The sequence below is a fragment of the Drosophila nasuta genome, chromosome 3 (genome assembly GCF_023558535.2).
Source record: "Drosophila nasuta strain 15112-1781.00 chromosome 3, ASM2355853v1, whole genome shotgun sequence".
Classification (NCBI taxonomy): domain Eukaryota; kingdom Metazoa; phylum Arthropoda; class Insecta; order Diptera; family Drosophilidae; genus Drosophila; species Drosophila nasuta.
The window spans coordinates 43,870,355-43,887,972 of NC_083457.1; the positions used below are offsets into that span (position 1 = coordinate 43,870,355).

The 17,618-nt window shown below is 43.8% G+C and overlaps 3 protein-coding genes across 4 annotated transcripts in view; 1 reads left to right on the forward strand and 2 right to left on the reverse strand.

Moving 5' to 3' along the window:
• Positions 1-43: 43 nt before the first annotated feature.
• Positions 44-3,276, reverse strand: LOC132788704 (Bardet-Biedl syndrome 1 protein homolog). 2 transcript variants are annotated; one of them, XR_009632646.1, is made up of 6 exons: positions 2,809-3,276; positions 2,514-2,749; positions 1,617-2,454; positions 1,064-1,556; positions 191-998; positions 44-125 (listed from the first exon to the last, which is right to left on the reverse strand). XR_009632646.1 is itself a non-coding variant. In XM_060796228.1 (5 exons), the coding sequence occupies exons 1-4, from the start codon at positions 3,086-3,088 to the stop codon at positions 1,087-1,089; spliced, it is 1,824 nt and encodes a 607-aa protein (XP_060652211.1). In that variant the 5' UTR covers positions 3,089-3,276; the 3' UTR covers positions 94-998; positions 1,064-1,086. The 2 variants fall into 2 exon arrangements, 1 of the variants encoding a protein (XP_060652211.1); XM_060796228.1 differs by having other exon boundaries at positions 94-998.
• A 195-nt stretch (positions 3,277-3,471) lies between these two features.
• On the forward strand, positions 3,472-6,064 carry LOC132788705 (protein male-specific lethal-3). Its single transcript, XM_060796229.1, has 6 exons — positions 3,472-3,689; positions 3,815-3,993; positions 4,065-4,691; positions 4,752-5,227; positions 5,291-5,375; positions 5,434-6,064. Exons 1-6 carry the CDS (start codon positions 3,588-3,590, stop codon positions 5,534-5,536), a joined length of 1,572 nt encoding a protein of 523 aa, XP_060652212.1. The 5' UTR covers positions 3,472-3,587; the 3' UTR covers positions 5,537-6,064.
• The window catches only part of LOC132788703 (formin-J), a 44,226-nt gene continuing 32,660 nt past the window's right edge, over positions 6,053-17,618 (reverse strand). Inside the window, 10 exon segments of the mRNA XM_060796227.1 lie at positions 6,053-8,773; positions 8,838-8,971; positions 9,918-10,224; positions 10,290-10,592; positions 10,650-11,029; positions 11,239-11,589; positions 11,650-11,910; positions 11,912-12,057; positions 12,059-12,553; positions 13,880-14,030. Of these exon segments, the coding sequence (XP_060652210.1) occupies positions 6,657-8,773; positions 8,838-8,971; positions 9,918-10,224; positions 10,290-10,592; positions 10,650-11,029; positions 11,239-11,589; positions 11,650-11,910; positions 11,912-12,057; positions 12,059-12,553; positions 13,880-14,030 (4,645 nt within the window). The 3' untranslated portion in view covers positions 6,053-6,656.

Sequence of the window (17,618 nt, forward strand, 5' to 3'; positions counted from 1 at the left end):
GAGACTCTTACTGTTTGTATTTCTCGTTCCCCTTACTCCACTGCCCCGATTCATCATGCAGTCACTCCGAATACAAACTATATGTGATTGTCATGATTGATTAGGTAGAGAGGGGGCGGGTAAGACTGAAGGGAAGGTAAAAAGTAAAACAAAACTCGTACGAGCCTTATCAGATTTAGGGGAAACTCACAGCGCACTTGCACTTTTGGCAAAAAAGAAATTAGTTATAGCTATCATCCAGTTTGTATATAATAAGTACAAACATACAGTTTTTTTTTTACAGATATGAGTAAACAGCCCATGCACTTAGGTGATAAGATTAACATGAATATTTTATGACTGTACCACGTCTAGCTGTATATATTCAATATCGGAAATATAGCAAGTCAATCCTGACTAGCTATCAAATCAACTAGATGACTTAATTAATCAGTCGCCGGACACGTCATAATGCCATTGCTAGTTAATGGCAATTGGGTAAAACACCCTTCAATCAAAGGTTGTGTGATTAAAACTTCGAAAGTTATCGCTGGCTGATCTTACAAATCGTAACTACTGTCTTGGTCCTATCTTTTATGGAAGTTTTCCAAAAAAAATATCAATGTATGGATTGGGCATTTCCGATACTACTAGAGGCGAGTACAATGCGATAGTCCCATTGACTATTTTTAGGGTGTAGTTGATATGATATGCAAATCAAATCATTTCAGGAATACCAATTCTAAATAGATGATAATTGGATATAAACAAAACTAAATTGATTTTACAAGATGAGGACGCTACTAAGAACCTTTTAAGCTTCGCAAAGAAACCCATGGATTCCGAAAATCTTGAGTTATATGGACTTTCCAAACAGGTTACCCTCAGGAATGTGAACATTGATAAGCCAGGCGTGTGGGATCTAAAGAAGAAAGCCATGTACAAGGCGTAAAGTTCGTGAAAAGACCGTTCAGGCAGCTTCCATTGCGATCTACAAGAAATATGCAACCAAATACAGCCTAAAGAATTTAGAAAAAAAGCAATTAAAAACATTTACAAGTGTGCAATAAATGACGCAACTTACCAACAACAACAAATGAGTGTAAACTAAAAAGCCGCCTCAGATTGCGGCATAGCCACTGCGGCAGCAATCAGTGGCTTCGACTGTCCAGTCTTCAACAGCATGACGCGAATCTGGGAATTGTCGGGCGTCAGGCTGCCAGGTGGCAACTTGTCCAGCGGATCCAGCACAGCCACAACCTCAAAGTCAACGCGTAGCGGAATGCCGGGCAATACACTGGGCAACCTGGCCATGGATTGCGACATGGTGTAGTGTCGTCTATCGGCATGCAACAGCACCACCAAATTCGAGGCCATCTTAAAGGTGGACAGATTTTGGACGGTGAGGTAGAGACGGAAGGCGGGTCCGCTGCCACAGACCTCGGCTGAGAGCTTGACAGGTGCATGGGTGAGATCACCAGAGATGGTGCTCTCCGAGGAGTTGATGGCATCGATGGTGGCACGCGCAGCTGTGTGACGCAGTCGCCACAGTTCCACCTGAAAGCTGCCATAGCTTGCTGCAAGCAAACAGTTGAAATAATTTAAAATAAAACACTAATACAGCATTCATTACTCACCTTTGGCCTTTAGCTTCTCTCGCGCTGCCTGCTCCACGAATATGGAACTCTTTTTGGGCTTGTCCAGTATGGATACATCCGCAATGCACTGCGACTTTGTTGCACTTTTATTCGCTGCCGCTGCAGCTGCAACGACGTCTGTTTCAAATCGTGTCACACGTCGCAATATCTTGATAAACATTTCACCCGACGTCGTAGTCAATGTCAGCACATGATCCTCCATGCCCATGCGTCCGTAAAGCATGGCAGCCACTGTCTCGGGCAGCACAAACTCATCGACTAGATAACGTTGTAGAAAGAATTTAACGACTCCGCCTTGCAGCGCCACAGCCACCAAGGTGAGGCCCAGATGCGCCAGCATCAGTGGCAAAATGCAGACGGGTTGTGCCTCCAGCTGCACCTGATAGAGCAATTTGCCACGCTTGGAATAGCAGAGGTACCGTTGTTCCATGGCGGTCACCACAATGGTCTGATCCACGGGCAATAGCAGCAGACCCGTTAATGCTGTGCTCATCTTGAGAATCTCCTGTCCCTCGTTGTTGGCCTTACGCAGTAGATAGACGCCTCCATTGCGTGTGCCCACCACAATGCAAAAGTCCGTTTCGTAGGTGCCATGCACAGATATCAGGCTGGGCACAGCGGTTTCATAGCTACAAGTGCGCGCCTGATAAACCAGATTGAAGCCTTGTGGTTCCAGAACAAAGACGCGACCTGTGTCTGTGGCGAGCACCAGATGTGAGGGCGGATTGGGGCTGCTGGAGACACGTTTCAAGCAGCACATGGCCACAATGTTCCCAACTCGACCCACAGGCGAGTCCTTGTGTGTCTCAATGAAGGACTAAATAAGAAAAGGATTGTAATGAAATCGGATGAATCTTCTATACATAATTATCCTACTTCTCTCTCCTCCCCGCTGAGCTGTAGCAGTCGCTGTGTTTTGCGCGACAGTTTGGCATGATCCACATCCTTGAGCAACTGCAGCAGTTCATCGTGAGTCTCTGCCTTCATCACAGGAAGCTTTCGCCACACCTCCAGCTCCAGTTCCTCGGCATCCAAGGCGGGCACAGTATACTTAAAGTAAGGTTTCATATGCCTGTAGAAGAGCACAGACTCTGCAATGGCAACGGCAATCACTGGGAGAGAATAAAAGAGTGAGATTACGAAAGCTAATCAAATTGTTTCTTTAACTCACCTGGTGTTTTGGGCTCGGTTTCGTCGATGTACAGACTCTCAATGGCCGTGGGAATGCCAGGCAGCGATTGCTCCTGCTTCAGCTTGAGGCCACGAAACACTTTTAGCTTAGCGGAGGGCTCGTCATCGTCCTCCAGCGAAATGTCGGCAGCCAAAAGACGCACGTAACCATCGCATTGAACATCGCTCAGAGTCATGCAACTTGACAGTGTTGAGAGGAGGAGTGGCGTTTCTTCACCAATGTCCACATGCAGCCAATTAGATGTCAATGCAGTTGCCATATCTTAATTTGCTAGCTAAAGAATATATAACGTTTGGGCAGTGTAGTAATTAAGCGATAATTATTTGTTTTGGTTTTTCATCCTTAGCAACGAAAGTATTTTCAATTTGCGCCAACATTTTTTATCGATAATCGAAGAAGTCATAATGTGCCATTCACAGTTTACGGACACATTTGTTACAGAACAATCGAATTTATAAGCAAAATGTAATAACATGATTTCTGATAAATATTAGCTTATAAAATTAATAAATAAATTTGTAACTTGGGTTGCCATTATCTTCGCATTTATCGTGTGTGTTAGCAATATAGATACTGAACAAAATGGAACTAATCGACTTCTATGAATTCATGCGATTTTCCAGCCCTGGTGTGAGTGCCTTTTTGCGTGAATGGCTAAAGAGCAACATCGCGAGCGACGCGACGAGTGCAATTTATAAATAACAATAATTTAGGCATAAGTTAATAATAAATAGTAGTAGTGTGTTTACACAAAAGTGATGACGGCAAGAGAGAACGAGGTGCAGCTTTTCAACCGGGGCGAAAGAGTCCTGTGCTACGAACCCGACGAATCGAAGGCGAGGGTTTTGTACGTCAGTAAGGTAACCATGCACAAGCACACTCGCAAAATTGCACACACACAGACGTATGAAACGTCAAATAGAAGTGCCAAACACGAGGTGGTCGGCTTCGATTTTTCTCACGGAAAAACTGTTTTTCATCCTAGGTATTGGCCGTGTATGAGCAAAGAGACGAGGCAAATTACACGTACTTTGAATACAAAATTCATTTTCAAGGCTGGAGCTCAAGCTGGGATCGAAATGTGCGCGCCTCCGGTCTTTTAAAAGACAACGAAGAGAATCGCAAACTTCAGCGTGAACTGGCAGAAGCCGCGCAGCTACAAAAGTGAGTATACACAACGACACTGTCTGTGTGAGTTTTAAGTGTATGTGTAACGATTTGTTTACAAATTACAGAAGTGGCGGCTACTCATATAAAGACACTAAGACACCCACTTTGCCGGCAAGTAAAAAGCAACGATTGACGCGAGGTGGTGCTGGTAATCTCGAGGATTCGCTTGGTGATCCTCTGGACATATCCCAGGATTTTTCACATAAAAACGCGCGCTCTCGAGAGAACAGTGGGAATCGAGCACGCGATTCGAGCGGTGGTCGGAAAGCGGACAAAACCGGCGCAGCAGCAGGTGCAGCAGATGCCAGCGGAATGAGGGAGACACGGAAAGCAGCACGCGGCGGTGGTCGCAAAGGTGGCAAGTCGATTTTCAGCATGCGCACGCCACAGAAAGAGTCAGCGAACAACATGACGATGGATGAGGATAAGTTTATCAATCAGGATGATCGTGTGATGCTGCGCATTAGTGAACGATTACGCGGTTACATGGAGTATGATTACAACATGGTCTGTATGCTGGGCAAGCAGCATGCGCTGCCCGCTCGCATGCCCCTTGTGACCATACTTGAGAACTTTGTGAAGCAGCGCGCTGTGGAGCTGGCGATTAGCATCAAACAGGACAGTTCACGGGGTCGCGTCACGACCAGTCGAAATGCGCGCATGGAGCGTGAATACGATCGTGTAATGTCCATGTAAGTGAGCAAGAATTTTAATTCAAACATAATCGCAACTAATCGAATCGTAATTTGTAGTGTTTGCATGCTGAAGGAAGTTGTTGACGGATTGCGCATCTATTTCGAGTTTCATCTTGAGGATCACCTGCTCTATAAGGAGGAGAAAGACTATGTACACAGGCATTTAACCGATGACAATTTAAAGAACTGCAGCATCATGCTGAACAACGCTGCTGTCTATGTCAATGCCGATGCGGAGTTGATTACGCAGAGTGCGATAGTGAATGGCGATGACGAGAATGAGCATGTTTTTGGCGGCGTTGAGTACAAGAAGCAGCGAGATAAATACCTCGAGTACATTGTTAATAACAGTGGCAAGAATAGCATGGCTCTCGCCTACGATGAACGCAACTCACCTTATAAGGCAGCCGACAAGCTGCCTTTCGAAATGTACGGCTTTCTCTGTGAGACCTTCAACTGGAGATTGTTGTCCGCAGAATCGCGGCCTGAGAAATCCATGATGTTTGGCGCACCGCATCTGGCGCGTTTATTGGGTAAGTTTTCTAACATAATTTCAATTCATTTCATCACTTATTAATCGTTTAATTTGCATGCAGTTAAGTTGCCTGAATATCTGAATGTTTCGCCCATATCCAATGAAAAGCTGGAAGATCTGCTAAAACATTTAAACTCATTCATCAAGTAAGTCGCTGAATTGTTTTGTTAATGCCTCGTTTATTAATGACGCCACTGCTTGCAGTTATTTAGAGAACCATGAGGAATGGTTTGATAAGGAGAACTATGTACATCCAGCTGTGAACCAGGAACAGCTGCAACAGGAGCTGCTCGAATCTCTAGAGTAGTCAAGCAGAGATTTCAAGTCTGGTAGTTTTAGATAGTTGTTAAGCTACTGCCAGGGGAAAGTAAAAGAGAAAGTCTTTTATAAAGTCGATTAGATTTTAAGATTTTTTTTTATTATTGTATTTTATTTATTATGCATTTTTAAAGCTTGCTTTTTTGTTTGTATTTTTTTTAGAATTGTAGTTGTCATTTTGTTCAGTATCAATATCAATACGTATACTTTTATCAATTAACAATAATGTTTTATGATTTTGGTTTTCATTTGCATTTTGTTTTAACTACACAAGTTGTAAATAACGCGCTGTCTATAAAAAAACCTACACATGTATAATCGAATAATGTCTAAAGCTAATTGTTAATGTTAATATATGGAAAAGACAATTGTAACTTTTTTTTTCATTTTTTTTTTGTGTGTTCTCCTAAGACCTAAGTTAGAGTTGAATAGTTTAACGTCTAGTATTTTGTCTTTAATATCTTTTTTTTTTGTAAATGTGTATTTTGTGCTCAAATATATTAAGAATTTTCAACGATATTTGTCTTTATGCTTAACAATTAGAATGTAAGAGGTCCTTGGAAACTGATGGAAAAGTGCTTTGAAAAACCTTTCGCATTTGAAACACATTTGTGACGAGTCCTCCACGGCGGGGCGCACCTGTTTCTCTGGATGTGTGTTTGTTTGTGTTTGGTGTTTTACGGGGCTTTTATTACTTTGGAATGTGCTGGGAATCAACGGACCCATGGTTGGACCCATACTAAACTAGTGGCTACTTGGTAAATAACATACGCTTGGAGCGTTTACGTGTTTGTGTGCGTGTGTGTGTGTGGAGTTTATTGTGCAAAATCCTGCCTAGAAATTCGAAACGTTTTGTTGTAATTTTAATTTTAATTGTAATTGTCATTTGTTTGTATTTTGTTAATCTTTTGATGTCGTTTACTTGGACGGCTTAGAGTAGATGCTTGTCTGCGTTTTGTAACTTGTCTTTGTTCCTCGTTTTTGTCTCGTTTGTGTCTTGTGTTAACATGGACGAGTCCTTCTTATCCTTAATACATAGTAATTATACTGTACTCTCTCGTGTGCCTTTCAGCTTTCCCTAACTAGTATTGTGTTTTATTGAATTTTACTTATTTCTGTCGCTTCGTGACACTGCTGGCTGTGGGACGCATAAAGCTGCTGACGGATTGCCGAGGATTGCGCTGCTGAGGATTACTGCTGCTGCTGTTGCTGTTGCTGCTTGTCTTCGCCTGCTGATTCAGCACATTCTTCACCAGCACCGCACTACGCGCTGCTGTCAGTCGTGAGGCGGATGCCGAAGCCGTTGCCGCCGTTGTGCTCGTGCTTTGATTCTCCTTGAAACTGGTGTTGTTGCCCAGCGGTTGTCCCGCTGCCTGAGCAGTGCGCGTGGTCTGGCCAGGCGTGAGCTTGCTGCGCACCAAGATGACACTGGGACCCACACTCGAGCCGCTGCTGCTGCTGCGACTTGCGGGCACGCCGCGTGCTGTGGCTGGACGCGCATTCTGTGTTGCCAGCGGTCGCTTGCTCGGTGAGGAGTCCACGGAGACGGTGGCAGTGCGCTGCACTGAGGGCAGACGACGCACCACGGTCTGTGTGGAGGCGCCACTGTTGATAGAGGAGCGCGACGAGCGTAAACTGTTCCTTGAGCTGCTGCGTTCGACGTCTCGGGATTTGGGTGCGTTCAACGCGTAGTTGGGGTCGCGACGCACACCCGACGAAGAGCGGATGCTGCCGTTGGGCGTGGTACCCAGCATCGGGCTGCCGTTGGGCATGCGCAGCGGGCGGCTCGCCGAGAGGCTGCGCTTGGCTGCTGCATTCGCTGCTGCTGATGCCTGCGATGCAGTTTGTGTGGCTGGCATTGGATTGTGTCTGCTTCCTGGTGCCGCGCTTGTGGAACTGCCGCGGAGACGCGGCGGCTGGAGTCGATCCGAGAGGCGACTGCCCATGCCCATGCCCATGATGCTGGTGGTCGTTGTCTTCTGCTTGGACAGCGGACGCGAACGTTGCTGCGAGGGCGCATCGTTGGCCTCGTTGCAAGAAGAGTTTGTGCTCTCGCCTTTGCCATGCGATGGAGTATCGGAGACCAGGCTCTGCGTCTCCTCGAAGCCCTCGTCGTTGAGCTCGTGATGTCCGCTCACACTGAGCTTCAGCTTGCTGGGCGTCAGCTCGCGTGGTGGACTCCAGGTACGCTCGGGTGTGCCCGTTGGTGACTTGAGATTGCGTATGGCTTCGCGCACATCTTCCTGGTTGATAATGTGACGACTCACTTTCTCCAGCTTGGTAATGTTGCGAGCATTGTCCGCCTGTTCCTCCCGCTCACGCTCCCTCTCCCTTTGCTGCTCTTCTTTTTGCAGTCTTCGCACTTCATTGGCGCTCGTTGAGTGCTTGATCTCCTGGTTGGTGGATGGCGCCAGCTCCTCGTTGCCGCTGCTGTAGTCCGTGGGTCGCTTGTAACGTCGCGTGCGCCGCGCGGAAGCGTGTCTGTCGAAGTGCCCTGGTGCATCCGACTCCACAGTCGAGACTGCGGTGCTCGCTGTCGTATTCTTCTCCTCCGGCAGATGCTTTGGCTTGTCCGTCATGCTGACGGTGACCACTGTGGTGTTGGGCGTGGCCAGCACACGTCGCGTCACTGGCGGCGTCTCAATGTTGTCCGCATCGATCTCCTTGGACGCATACTGCGACTCGTTGTGACTCTTGTGATGATCCAGCAGACTGGCAAATGGATCTTCATGCGCCGTCGATGATGTGTTCATACTTGGCGCTGCCTCCGTCGGTTTCACCGGCTCCTGCAGCATGTCCATGGGGGTGGGACGTCGCAAATATATCTTCAGGCAATCGGCGCTGCCGTCGTTTTCGCCCAGCAGCTGTATAATGGACTTGCGACGATCCTCCTCGGCTATCGAATGTAATACACCTGGAGTTTGACTCTGCTCCTGCGATCGCTGGCGGCGATATTGACGCAGCTCCTCGGCGGTGGTCAAATGTGGTTGCGACTTCGTTGCAGCATCAGCAATTGCCTGAATGTTGCCCACCACATCGGTGTTGTCCAGTGTGCTCGATGGCTTCCAGTCCGCATAGACACGCTGGTATTTGTCCGCAGGTTTATGCGACTCCTGATCTCCTTGCTTGTTGTGTTGATTAGTTGGATTAGTTGGCGTCGTTGTGGTCGATGTTGTTGCTGGCATTATCTTTTCCTCTGGCAATGGATCCAGTTTTCGTTCGTTTTCTGTGCAACAAATGATTAGAGATTAGAGATATTGGCATTGGGAATGGGGTTTTTAGTGTGTTACCAGATTCGTTTTCGAGCGATCGCCGATTCGCATTTACCAGGCGACGTTTCCGCTTGTATTCCTCGTTCTGTTTCTCATCGTTTTCGTTGGACTGCAGCCAAGACTGGATTTTCTGGTGCCCTTCACGGGATATTCTATAAGAAAATTATAGAAATTATATATCAAATTAATTAAAGAGATAGTAAAATTAAATCGAAGTAACTATCACCGTAATTTATAAGCTTTTTCTTGTAGTGTTAGGAAACAGACAAATAATAAATAATATTAAATAAAAATGTTTTGCGTTTTTAACAAAAATGATTAAATTTTGAAAAGTACGTTTTATGTACCCTCACTTCAACTATACCAATAATAATATTATTAACATAAAACGTGCAATATGAAATTATTAAAAAAAAGGAACTCTGCTTTTTAATTTTTTTCTTTATAGAGGAGATTTTCTGCAATTATTCCCTGGGGAATTAACTAGTCAACAACATAATAGGTTAATTTATCAATAATTAATTGCGTTGATTTGGCATTGACAAGTTTTTGATTGTAGTGAAATTAAATGGTGATATTCATAAAAGAGTTTTTTCTCTCATATCTTTATTTAATGTATTATTTAACTGATGAGGAGGAAATTAATAATTTAACAATCAACTTTTTAATCTGGCAAATTAGAATATAAAATATAAAATTATATAGTAAAAAACTGGTAACTAAAAACAGGTTGCTTTTGGAAATATTTTATTATGTTTACGAAGTGTTAGAAAGTGCGTTTCATTTATATAAAACATATTTATGTTTTAAAGCAGGTTAGGTTAAAAATAAAAACCAAAAGAATATTTGAAATCTTAGACATTATTTTTATTGGAATGCAACTAAAAATTGTTAAGTAGTAGTAAATAATATATTAAATTCTTGAGGATTATTTAAAATAAGTTTAAAAAAGTGTAGGAACATAAGGAATACATATCTTCAAAATAATTTCGAAGATTTTGGTTTTTTTAAAAGGAACATATGGTAGCAATATAATGTGTGAGCATTAAGGATTATTTAAAACAGGCAATAGTTAATATAATAGTGGGAATTTCAAACCTCGGTATCGCATCCTCGTGCGCTGTTGTCCTGGGCGGTTGCTGCTGCTGCTGTTGTGGATGCTGTGACTGAATGTGAATGGTTGTGGGGCCATTGCTGACTGGCGTATTCGCTGTCTTTGTGGGCGTGCCCGTACCGCTGCTGGCCAATGGCGACTGCAGGCGATCCTGCTGCTGTTGAGGCTGAGGCTGCAGCAAAGGAGCTGGCGAACAGGCGCGTTCGCGATCGACGCCAAAATCAATGTTGAGCAGATCCGGACGCTTGCGACTCGAGCTGCCAGAGCGAGCACGACGGCCAATGGAGCGATCTGTCGACAAAGGAGAAAAACAGTTGGAGAAGAGGGGATAAAATTTGAGGATGAGGATCAATTACCTAGACTGCCATAGGCGACTTTGCGATCGCGACTAGCATGTCCATCGTAAGGTCCAGTGGAGCGGCGCAGGAACTCCATGAGCTCATCTTCTCCAGCCAACACACGACTCGGTCGCCGCCTCAGACTTCCATTGGGCGTAATGTCTGGCGAGGCGCTGCTCTCCTGCTCGAGGCGTATGAAGCCATTGGTGATCTCACCTGAGCCCAGCTGGCGTCTGCTTAGCGCGGGGCTGGCGCGCGGATCAAGCAAACCGTCGCCCAGATATGAGTCTGAGTCGGAGACAGGCGTGCCCGCCTGACCCACTGAAAGAATACTGTCATTATTTGCTAATCCTTGCTAAGTCACAGATTATAACTTACGCTGCCTGGCTCGTTTGGCCGCTTGCTCCTCGCGCTTTTTGCGTCGCAGTGTCGCTTGCTGCTCCTTTTGCACTCGCTCTTCGTTCTCTTTGATTGACAGGCGAAACTTACTACAGAAATTCTGAAAGATCTTGAAGCACTCCTCCAGCTTGAATGTCCCCGGATCCTCGCAAAAGAAATTGGCCAACTTTTCACGCATCTTATCCACCTGTTCCATGCCCTCGCTCAGCACCAACAACTCCGACTTGGCGGCCAGCAGAAAGTCCAACATCTGCTGCTTGATATCCGCATCCATTTCGGGCTGTTCAACCTGTTCGCTGATTTCGGTTCTGCGAGTTTTCAGCGCTTTGATCTCGTTGTTAATCTGGTCCACGGTGGTTCTATAGAAGAATAGCAGATTGATTGTTATTTTGAGGTAGTTTTAATGGGAGCAATAAAACTTATAGTTGCAGAGATCAATTCATGCGAATGAATAGAAATAAATATATATTCTTCTTGTAGCCGACAAACTTAATAGACTTTTTTCACTTTTATCAGAAGTAAGGGGTCTAGCATACCAAAATAAAACTATAAGGAACTGTAGACTTACTTGCTGACATTCTCGAGCGTGTTCAGCAACGCGGTAACCTGCTGCGTGTCGAGATTGCGTCGCTCCGCTTGCAGGGCTACAACGTGTATGAGATCCATGCCCGGCTTGTTGGACTTGATGTCGATGAGCTTCTGTAGCGAGGAGAGCTTAACGCCCGCAGCATTGCCCGCATATCCGCCAGAGTTGAGGAAATTCCCCGTGACGACAAGCAAATAGAGGAGCTCCTGCAGCGCCTTGCAGTTTAGCAGATCGTCGCCAGCGTAGAGCATGGCATTGATGCAGGGCTCCAGACACGCAACATTCGCGGGAAACTCCTCCTTGAGCAACATGCCCTTAATGCGCAGTTTGTAGCTGTTGAAAATGCCATTAATAAGGATAATCTTTTGAAATTACAAATATTTCAGGACTCACTTGGGCACCTCGAGTAGCTGCAGCAGAAACTTTTCAGCCGTGCCCAGACGCGTCCTGTCGCCGTTGAAGCTCTGCAGCAGTTCCAGCTCATCCCGCACGGGCAGTATATTGAGCAATCCCCGCAATCTCTCGGCGCCAATCTGTTCGTGCACGCCATCCTTGATAAGCTGTATGAGATTCTGATGGCCACTGCGAAACTGCTTCAAAAATATGTTCACATTTAGGCTGCGTTTGCGATCGAGCAGTTCGATCTCCGGCTCCTTTTTTGGCCTTGCGATCGAGCGTATCGTAACCGCTGGACGATTGGTTGCCATTAGTATCTCTGCCCAGCTTGGGGGAACCTTGTTTGTTCGTGGCTTGTAATTGGAAGAGATCCTCGAGCTCGATAAAGTCAATGTCTTTTTTTGTTAGAGTCGCGATGCTGTACGGCCATGTTGCTCCAGATGTTGTTTTTGTCCAACAGCACCTTGTTCTGCGATATCAGGGACCAGTTAACTGTCCTCATTTTCGCCTTGGGCGCCGGCGTAGCCTGCTGTGGCAACAGCACAACCTTCTTTGGACCCATTGGCGGTGGTGGCGGTGGTGGGTTGGCGGCAGTCTTTGCGGGCTGAGCGGGCTGTGCGGGCTGAGCGGGCTCTGTGGACTGCACAAGCTGAGCGATCTGCGAGGGTTTGCGTGTTGGACTTGTGGCATCGCTGGCTCGACATGCTGAGCACGTGAATTTCTGGGCGGATTGTTGGCGCAGCAGACGCACTGCATCTTCGGGCGACTCGATGAGGGTGGCGCGATGTACGAGACGCTCGCAAGTGTCCCAGATGACATCGCTAAGCGGCTGACGGTTGTCGATGCGCAGCAGATGCTGCAGTATGTTGAGGAATGGACCCTCTTGCGGCTTGTCGGCCACCTGGCGGAGAGATCAGAGAACGTACGGTTAGATATATGTGGGAACAGGTAGGAATGTTGCGGCGCCATCTGTCGGTGGTTTGCAATAATTAAACGCTGTGAACGAGTTAACAAAGAGTTTAATATACATATGTATCTGCCTTTAATAATAATGTAAATTATTAATGGCAAACAAAATAAACATAACAGTATTAATGTTGAATTGATAATGCGACTGTTCTGTTTATTTTTATTAAAGATCACTTGAAGCAGTTAGTGTTAAAACTTGTTCAATTGCAATATACGAACTGTAAACCGGTAGAATTTAGTCTAGTTAGGCTAAATTTATTGTTGAGAACGTGTTTTAGAAACAGTAATGAGCATTAATTGAAGTAAATCATTTTGTAACTTATTTAATTGTACTATGTGCGATCCTTTAGTTCCTATTATATAAGATGATCTAAGCAACATTGTTTGCCGAAAACTCTTCTTTAAAGTAATGACAATAAATTAACGTAAGCAATTTTGTAACTTATTTAATTTCACTTTTTAGAATGTTTAGTTTCCAGCTTATTCGTCTCTTTTAAATAATAAAAGTTAATAATTCAAGTACATAATTTTGTAACCTATTTAATAGGACATTTTAGAACGTGCTGAAGTGTTTAGTTTACTATTATAGCTTGCATACTTAAGTAATATTGCTTGTTGGGAATGGGCTTTAAAAATAAAAGTGAGGATCATTTTAAGCAAAGCAATTTTGAAACTTAATTACACTTTTGGTGCTCATTTTGCGTAGTAAACTTGCAATGAAATGTGCCACAAAGCCAGTAATTTAATTTATGCATATTTTCTATTTATTTTAACTAAACTAGTTTATGCATTTTTAATAAATTTGTCAATCTAATAACGTGCTTAAAGAAGTGCCATCAATTAACTGTATGCAAGCTGGGTATGTCGCTAGATGGCGCCACCTCAATTGAAAGGAATAAATTTAAATACAATTAAAATGAAATAAATTACTATTGAACTGTCCACCTGCCATTCCATTTCCTAGTTGCCACAACTGACATTTATCCCGGCTCGCGTGCATAGCGGCAACTGCCGCAGCCTTGACTGAGTGCAAACAACCAAGCAAACAGGCAAATACACACAAGCTTACACTCACACACATACACACACATGTAACCACACTCACAAACATTCACCATAGCCACAAACACACACGCTTTTCTATTAGCCAGAGTAATACACATATGCACACGGCACGTATACTTAATGTAAATGCAAATATAACGCATACGCCGCGTATGACACACAGAGTGAGAGAGTAGGATAACTGTCGCCTTACCTGTCGCAGTATCGCGTCAAAGACATCAAGATGCGAATTCAGATTGATGCCATCGGCCGCCCAGCTTGGATTCTGGGCCTCGTCGCATTCCTGGTGCTCCACGAATACGTCCAATTGTACGATGATATTGCCCACACTATGTGCGACTTTTCTGCAAATGCAAAACAAAGAGGGGCAATCAATGGGTTAATAATGATGGTAATTGCATACGGAATGAATGTGTTGTGTTGCTCGCTCGTTCGTCCGGTTCATTATTCAAACGGTAATTTGCACTTGGCAATTTGCAATTTGCAATTTGTTGTGCATGGCAATTGACAATTGTTGGTTACTAATTGATTTGTTATTTATGACAAATGCAACAACGATTTATGGTCCACAAGTTGCCAACAGGCAGCGGCAGCAACCGTGACATTGAGTAACCTCAGCAGGTTGCCAAAAATACAAAAACCGAAACTCACTTGAGATTCTGCACTAGTTGCAAGGCAGCGCCGCTGTAACGGGACAGCGAACAGCAGAACGTGCGACGTCGCTGCAGCTGCAACTTCAATGGCAATGGCAATGGCGGTAACGGAGGAGCAGAGGCTGATTCAGATGACGACGACGAGGACGAGTACGTTGATGACTCCACGTTGCCTGCCTTGCAGCAGCCTTGGCAATCGACAGAAAAAATATCAAACGAAAACACAAACAAAACTCGCTGCACGTTTTTTTTTTTTAGAGGCAGCCGCCTGTCGTCCTAACCATATTCGATAGTTGTTAGTTCAAGTTGTTTTGTGTTAAAAACTAATCGTTTGTTGTTCGTTGCTTTGCTGTGTCCCTGTCGCAGATGCAGCTCCTTTTATGGCCTCTCCTGGCAAATCGAATATTGCACCTTCTATTATATTTATTTGATGTTTTTCTTTTTAATTGCTTTTCAATTGTGTTTTGGGGCGACGACGAGTTCAACGCGACGACAGCGAGGCAACAGCCAGCAGTCAGCAGCAGCAGCTAGGCAATGGCAATGGCAATAACGAGGACGAGGCAGGACTGAGACCAGCCGGAGCCAGTTGAGCACAACTCGAGAGCCGCAGAGAGTCGCTGCTCTACTTAAGAGCGAGAGAGCGAGAATTTGTTGTTGCCTTTGTCCTTGCCAGACACGTGCTGCGCGCGCATTGCCAAAAAATATAATACAAAAACCAAAAAAACAAAGGCGAGTCGACTTGGCAACTGAAGAGTGCTTTTCATATTTGTTGTTACTCTCTTTTCGTTTATATGTTATTGTGACGAGACATCATCATCATCATCGGCACGTGATGCAGTTCTATTTTGACTCGTCACGGCATTTTTGTTTTCGTTTTCATTTTTTTTTTTACCGGCCAGCCGCACGAAATGTGGGCGCCAAAGTGGGAAAATAGGAAAAGTCCTGACTGTAAAGGAAGTCGCAGCAGGCACTGTGAAAACAACAAGGCTAATTCTGAGGCACACGAAACGGAAGCACCAAAGTTACCGAGAATCAACAACTTTTGCGGCAACTGAAATCCACACCGGAAAGTTCAGAGCTTAAACTGTATCTTTCTCTCTCGGAGTTTGCAACAAAAGCAACAACAACCACATTTCTTAAGCAACTTTTTGCAGGCAAATCTGGCTAAAGATCAAGGTTGTTGGCTGAGAAAAGTTGACCCTAAACTGCTTCCTGAGCGGTGATAATAAATGTGGTTTGACAACAAGTTATTGTCTGGCTTTTATTTCGAGCAAATAATATATCTTTAAATATTGATTTGAACTACAATTAAAATATTTCATTTTTAATGTAATTTTAAATTTGTATGTATACAAAAAACAAATAAAATATGCCTTAAATTTATTGTTTTATTTTTACTTGTAGAAAAAAAGGAAAGAACGTAGATTTACATAAGATGATACAAATATAAAAGAAGTTTGAATGGAAAGTAATTGTGTAATTAAAGACCATTTAAAGATAAATAGCACATTACTTCCAATAAGATTATATTCAAATAAAATAAGTTTAAAAAGGTCGTACTTTTTAATAGAACTCCACACATCTTTGCTCTATAAATACCTTTTAATTTACATAGAACAACCATAAATCAAAAAACCAAAACAAAATAACTCAACTTCAGAAATCTCTTAAGAATGTTTGCAGACAACAAATTCCATTTGCTATCAACGCACTTAAGAAATCTATTAATAAATTATGCGAACCGAAAATAATAATTATTTGCGTCTCACATATTTATGTGTGTTTATTGTGTGTAATTATATACGCGTGGATTGCAGTTAAACACGTAAAGTTCTCAAGTTGAAAACGATGTAATTTAATATTGAGAGACAATCAAAATGTTTGTCGAATTTTGCAGATTGATTAGAACTCATTGGATTTGACAGCAATTAAAATCCGCTTAAAGCAACTCAGCAGCTTCCAAGCTACGCATCGAGTCTAATGAGCATCTGTTTATTAATAGCACCTAAGCTGCCCCTTCCCCTTCCCCTATTCCCCCTCTTTACTTGTCTAAGAATAACCCCCTGAGGGAAACAAAGCGCTGAAATCAAAGCGCTGTTCGGCTGAATGAAAACGTTTAAAGCGATTTGTGATTTCGAAAAAAATTTGAAATAAATTCAAAAGCGCGAGAAACTACGCATTTAATTTAAACAAATTTTCATAACAATGGGAGGCGGCGGGGTAACTGTTGGAAGGAGGCGTGGTAGCTGCCAGATGACAAAATGGATGGGGTCCATCACTTGGCCCCAGACAACAACAAAAAAAAAGACACACAAAACAGAGCCGCAAGACAAATGGCATGAAACAATCAATTAGGCGAAGATTTCTATGACGAGCGTGGAGAAGCTGCCAGAGCGGGGGAGAGAGGGGAAAGCTGAGGGGTTTCGGATTGTTGATCATTTTTTGGGCTAGAACTATTTGGACAAAAATTTAATTGAATTTGTATTAGTTTTGCGCAAAGCGACAAATTTGTTGTCAACTTGCGGCCGAGGCCCCCATTAATAAACCAGTTTACCAGAAGGGGGAGGCGAGGGGAGTTGGAAGCAGGGAGGTAGCTAACTAATTGATTTATTGTTGACTAATTAAATATTGAATTAATTGCTTGACAGACACAAAACAAACCAGACAAAAACAAAACCGGCGCAAATTATTTGCATAAAACAGCGACGAAGAAAAAAGTAAAGAAAACTTTTTGTGTTTGTCTTTTTTTTTTGGATCGTTGCCGTTTTTGATGGATGTTTGACAAGCGTACAAAATCGTCGAACTTGGCCAACGCCAATTGAGTGACCGTTAATGACAGCCACGGAGTGTGGAGGGGGGAAGGTTTTCAGAGGGGGTTGGGGGGAGGTACTGATTCGCGTGCCCATGTGAAATTCTGCGATGCCACAATGGACCTTGATCTTGTCTAGTTGATTGCCGAACAAATTGACTGCAAAAATGCAAATTCAACGATTTCGCCATCGTGAATACTTATATTCGAATAGCGAATCGGTTGGGTGTATTCACATCGAAAATACCACTAAAAATCGCTACTTAAACTGTTTGTGATATTCATTTGGACCATGTTGTTATACGCGTTGTGGGAGTGTTTTTTCAGGGTTTCACTTCGCAAACATTGCATAATTTTTTTTTTTGTCTTGATTTAACATGAATCTACTTTATAAGTGTCTGAGTGTCTGAGTTATCGAAGTGTGGGTGCCCTAGCAATATCTTTGTCTTACAATTGCCCATCTTCCACCT

Bases quoted from the DNA above. Each gene is read 5' to 3' on its own strand.
- LOC132788704 (XM_060796228.1), bottom strand. From the start codon at position 3,088: ATGGCAACTGCATTGACATCTAATTGGCTGCATGTGGACATTGGTGAA. The intron at 2,750-2,808 runs GTGAGTTAAAGA...ATTCTCTCCCAG, and splicing joins AACCGAGCCCAAAACACCAG to TGATTGCCGTTGCCATTGCA. The intron at 2,455-2,513 runs GTAGGATAATTA...TTTCTTATTTAG, and splicing joins TCAGCGGGGAGGAGAGAGAA to TCCTTCATTGAGACACACAA.
- LOC132788705 (XM_060796229.1), top strand. From the start codon at position 3,588: ATGACGGCAAGAGAGAACGAGGTGCAGCTTTTCAACCGGGGCGAAAGA. The intron at 3,690-3,814 runs GTAACCATGCAC...TTTTCATCCTAG, and splicing joins GGGTTTTGTACGTCAGTAAG to GTATTGGCCGTGTATGAGCA. The intron at 4,692-4,751 runs GTAAGTGAGCAA...CGTAATTTGTAG, and splicing joins TACGATCGTGTAATGTCCAT to TGTTTGCATGCTGAAGGAAG.